Here is a 5590-nt window from a genome sequence, read left to right on the forward strand (position 1 = left end):
CGAACCCGCGTCCCCTGCATCGGCAGGCGGACTCTCAACCACTGCGCCACCAGGGAAGCCCTGAATTATAATTTTGTCTGGATACTTGAATAAAATAATTTTTTTAAAAAAGCACTGTCTAGCTCTCAAATTCTACAATTCTCATTTACCTTGGGTCATTGATAACCGCAACTAAACATTTTTGCTTTGAAGTAACATTCTAACATTCTGTTTAGAAGTTTTAGATACCATGAGGTCAGCAGGTAGGTACACTTCGCTAGCTTGTCTTAAATGGCTATCATTCGCCAGATGTTTACTATGTGATAAGGATTTTACACATATTTAACCTACAGGACAATCCTATGAGGCAGATGGTATCCCCAGTTTTCCATATGAAGATATTGAGGCTCAGAAAGGTTAAGTAACTTGCAAAGTATCATACAACTAGGAAGTGGCAGAGCCAGAATAAGAAACTAAGTCTATCCTGACTCTAAAGGCAGTGTGCTCTAACCGACCTTAGAGAACAATGCCTGACAGGTAGTGCGGAATCTTAAGTACTTTTTGAATAATCCCTCATCTAATCCTTGCAACAACCCTCTACAGTAGACACCATTATTCTCTCCATACCACAGACAAGAGAATAGGAACAGAGAGGTTAAGCACCTTAGCTGTGTTTTCATTCACCATATCTCTTGCTGTGATTGCAAACATGTTAAGATTAGCCTAACATACATAGCTGGAAACCTCAATTAAAAATATTGTTTTCAACCCAGTACATTCCAGAGAATTATGTATTGTTTTGGATTAACTGTATTATTTTCCCCAAACCTATAATATCCAGAATTGAAAAACCTGGAGGGTTGCTTCAGTTCTATTTCCTGTTTGAAATAATTTAAATACCTTATCAATTATTATCTTAAGGATCCAAGCAATGAATCCCGTTATAGGTAATATTGCCTTATCTGGAAATGCTTTTTTTCTAAAAAAAAAAAAAAAAAAAAAAAAATCGGTGACAGATTTTTAGATCTAGTTTTACAGGTAGCTTGTTCTTGATTTATATTTTTTGTTCTTAATTTTACTAAATTTTAAAATCTTATTAAAATTCTAAAAGAAAGCTTTCCACCATAGGTTATGGCCATTGCTCCAACCCATTATATATGGCAACGAGAACGCTCTGTGCATCACAGTGGAGCTGTTAGAAACTACCACAGAGACGAAGTTCAACTGCCCCGCGGACCTAGTGCCACACCAGTTGATTGTTCACTCTGTGGTAGAAAAGGAAGATACGTTAGACTGGGATTGTCTTCATCATCATCTTCATCCAGTGATACAGTAGAGGTCGTGGAGAAACATTCTCAGGAATCACACAACTCATTCTCAATGGACATAATAGTTGATCCTTTTCAAGCTTATAGCTATTTTCAAGGTATGACTTAGAGATATGTCAGAATTAGATCTATGAATGTTATTAATAAATCCAAGTTATCTATTGGCCAGTAGTCAGTCCTTATAGGCGGAGTACATAATTATTTATATACTACAACAATATGAGTTAAAGTAGTATTGAAAGTTTTCCCCTTTTCAAGTACTACTTTTTGTCTTGGTATTGTTTTGTGGTAGCTTACCTAAACTAAGAGATTTTTAATGTGACTTCTGTTAATCTGAAACCTAATTCACCATAGATCTCAAGTATTTTAAGAGCCTGAACCATTTTCTTTGAAATGTTTATTTTATTCAAAAGAAGTTTTAAGAAGAGAATAAATTTACTTGTAATCTCACCATGCAGCTTTATCAGTAATTAACTATTGGTTTCTTCTACACACTTTTTAAAATTGGGATAAAATTGACATATAACACTGTATTAGTTTTAGGTGTGTAACATAATGATTAACACAATAAATTTAGTTAACATCCATCACCACACAGTTACGGTTTTTTTTCTTGTGATGAGAACTTTTAAGATACACTCTCTTAGCAACTCTCAAATACACAATCTTGTTAACTATAGTCACCATGTGTAGATTATATCCCCAGAACTTATTTATCTTATTACTGGAAATTTGTACTTTCCACTACCTTCACCCACTACCCCCCTCTCCCCGCCTCCTCTGGCAACCACCATTTGGTGGTGTATCTATGAATTCAGGTTTTTAAATTTATGTTTAATTTTTGTTTAATATTTATTTATTTAGGCTGTGTTGGGTCTTAGTTGCAGTGTGCGGGCTCTTTGTTGCGGCGGGCAGGCCTCTCTCTAGTTGTGGTGCACAGGCTCCAGAGTGCGCAGGCTCAGTCGCCCCGTGGCATGTGGGATCTTAGTTCCCTGACCAGGGATCGAACCCATGTCCCCTGCATTGGAAGGTGGATTTGTAACCACTGGACCACCAGGGAAGACCTGAGTCCAGCTTTTTTTAGATTTCACATATAAGTGAGATCACAAAGTATTTGCCTTTCTCTGTCTCACTTATTTCACTTAGCACAATGCCCTCAAGGTCCATCCATGTTGTCACAAATGGCAGGATTTCCTTCTTTTTAAAAAAAAAAAAATATATATATATATAGAGAGAGAGAGAGAGATAGTCACATTTTCTTTATTTTCTTTATCCATTCATCCATTGATGGACACTTAAGTTGTTTCCATGTCATGTCTTGACTATTGCAAATAATGCTGCACTGAACATGGGTGTGCAGGTATCTTTTCAAGATAGTGATTTTGTTTCCTTCAGATAATACCCAGAAGTGGAATTGCTGGAACATATGGTAGTTCTATTTTTAACTTTTTGAGGAACCGCTATACTGTTGTACATAGTGGCTGCATCCAACAGTGCACAAGTGTTCCCTTTTCTCCACATCCTCACTAACACTTATTTCTTGTTAACAGCCATTCTAACAGGTGGGAGATGACATCACATTGTGGTTTTAATTTGTATTTTCCTAATTAGTGATGTTGAACACCTTTTCATGTACCTCTTGGCCACTTGTATGTCTTCTTTGGAAAAATGTCTATTCATTTCCTCTGCCCATTTTTTAATTGGATTATTTTTCTGTTGAGTTGTATGAGTTCTTTATATTTTTGGATATTAACCCCCTTGTCAGATATATGATTTGCAAATATTTTCTTCCATTTGGTAGGTTGCCTTTTCATTTTGTTGATGGTTTCCTATACTGTACAGAAGCTTTTTAGTTTGATGTAGTCCCACTGTTTATTTTTGCATTTGTTGCCTTTGCTTTTGGTGTGAAATCCAAAAAAACAGTTGCCAAGACCAATGTCAAGGACCTTACCCTCTGTTTCTTCTAGGAGTTTTGTGGTTTCAGGTCTTACATTCAAGTCTTTAATCCATTTTGAATTGATTTTTGTGCATGGTGTAAGATAATGGTCCAGTTTCATTCTTTCACATGTGGCTGTCCAGTTTTTCCAACCCCATTTATTGAAGAGACTATCTTTTCCCAATATATTTTTGACTCCTTTGTCATAAATTAACCATATGTGTGGGTTTATCTCTGGGCTCTCCATTCTGTTCCACTGATCTACGTGTCTGTTTTTATGCCAATACCATACTGTTTTGATTACTATAGCTTTGTAATACTATATACTTTTCTATTTCTATTTTCTATTAAAAAAAGTAGAACCATACTGTATCTATGCTTGCTTTTTTTTCACTTACCATAAAGCATTTCCTGATGTCATTATTTAGTCTTTGAAAACCTGATTTTTAGTCATGACATGCTATAAGTACCACAATTTATTTGCATATTTCTTTTTTGTTGGGATTTAAGTGGTTTTGAACTATGGTATTTTATATTAATTTGAAAATAATAGTATGTACTGGAAATACTTTTAGTCAACCACACCCTAATTTTCATTTAAATTATTATTTATAAAGGTTGAGTACTTCTCTGACATTTCTCGATTTGAAACAGAACCAGAATGACACTCTACCAGCAGTGATCCTTTTTACTTCTTATAAAGCCTTTGTCCCAGATTTTCACCCATCTGAAGATGGGCCTGACAGATTTCTTATGGTTCTCTCTAATTCTATAATGAGACCCACATTATTTCAGAGTTTCACCTATTTATTTTTATCACATTCTTATGAGATTAGCAGTGGCTACTGAAGTTTTACTAAGAAACTAGACTCTTAAGACTCTTGAAGGTAGGGGTCATGCCTATCACTGTTCCATTCCCTGGCCATAGTAATCACTGAACAAATTTGACTGACAGTATAGTCTCTTCCCTTGTAACACCTCCAAGCATAATTTTTATTTGTTCACTCATATTTGAAAGTAAATAGGGTCTACCATAGGCTAAATTATAAAAGTTGCCTTTTAGCATCCCTCCCCTCTCTCCTAGCCCCTTTTGCCTACAGTCTTTGATCCTCACAATAGGTAAGATTTACTAGATATTTAAAATGTTCCATGCAATGTGTTAAGGATTTTACATTCATAACCTCACTTAATATTCACAGCCAACCCCAAGGTAAATACTAGTAACTCCACTTTGTAGATAAGGAAACAGAGGCTTAGAGAGGTTAAATCATTTGCCCAAGATGATTGAGAGAGTGACACTTGAACCCAGGTCTGACTCTACTACAGCCTGAATTCCTATGATGCTTTGCTGCCCCCTTTGATGAAATCTTGCCTTCAGTAGTGAAAATAAGCTGCCACGGAAGTCTTCTAGCAGATTGCTAAGGACTAAAGAATTGGTGAAAGCATTAAGAACAAAGTCCCTGGCCCTGAACCAAGATGGCGGAGTAGAAGGACATGCTCTCACTCCCTCTTGTGAGAACACCAGAATCACAACTAGCTGCTGGACAATCATCAACAGGAAGACACTGGAACTCACCAAAAAAGATACCCCACATCCAAAGACAAGGAGAAGCCACAGTGAGATGGTAGGAGGGGTGCAATCACAGTAAAATCAAACCCCATAACTGCTGGGTGGGTGACTCACAGATGAAGAACACTTATACTACAGAAGTCCACCCACTGGAGTGAAGGTTCTGAGCACAACGTCAGGCTTCCCAACCTGGGGGTCTGGCAACGGGAGGAGGAATTCCTAGAGAATCAGACTTTGAAGGCTAGCAGGATTTGATTGCAGGACTTAGGACTGGGGGAGACAGAGACTCCACTCTTCGAGGGCACACACAAAGTAGTGTGCACACTGGGACCCAGGGGAAGGAGCAGTGACCCCAGGGGAGACTGAACCAGACCTACCTGCTAGTGTTGGAGGGTCTCCTGCAGAGGTGGGGGGGTGGCTGTGGCTCACCGTGGGGACAAGGACACTGGCAGCAGAAGTTCTGGGAAGTACTCCTTGGAGTGAGAGTCTGCCATTAGCCCCACCAAAGAGCCCAGGTCGGCTCCAGTGTTGCGTTGCCTCAGGCCAAACAACCAACAGGGAGGGTACCCATCCCCACCCATGAGCAGTCAGGCGGATTAAAGTTTTACTGAGCTCTGCCCACCAGAGCAACAGTCAGCTCTACCCACCACCAGTCCCTCACATCAGGAAACTTGCACAAGCCTCTTAGATAGCCTCATCCACCAGAGGGCAGACAGCAGAAGCAAGAAGAACTACAGTCCTGCAGCCTGTGGAACAAAAACCACATTCACAGAAAGA

General features: G+C 38.7%; 1 protein-coding gene across 2 annotated transcripts in view; it reads left to right on the top strand.

The window, feature by feature from the left end:
• Positions 1-5590, top strand: part of SPDYA (speedy/RINGO cell cycle regulator family member A) — a 36023-nt gene that overhangs the window by 21677 nt on the left and 8756 nt on the right. Inside the window, exon 7 of one of the 2 annotated variants that reach the window (XM_028496652.2) lies at positions 1108-3550. In XM_028496652.2, the coding sequence (XP_028352453.1) occupies positions 1108-1416 (309 nt within the window). In that variant the 3' untranslated portion in view covers positions 1417-3550. Of the gene's footprint in view, positions 1-1107; positions 3551-5590 lie in introns of those variants that run through there. The other variant, XM_007101407.4, reaches the window with a different exon arrangement.

Source organism: Physeter macrocephalus, chromosome 12 (genome assembly GCF_002837175.3).
Source record: "Physeter macrocephalus isolate SW-GA chromosome 12, ASM283717v5, whole genome shotgun sequence".
In the NCBI taxonomy this organism is placed as follows: Eukaryota; Metazoa; Chordata; class Mammalia; order Artiodactyla; family Physeteridae; genus Physeter; species Physeter macrocephalus.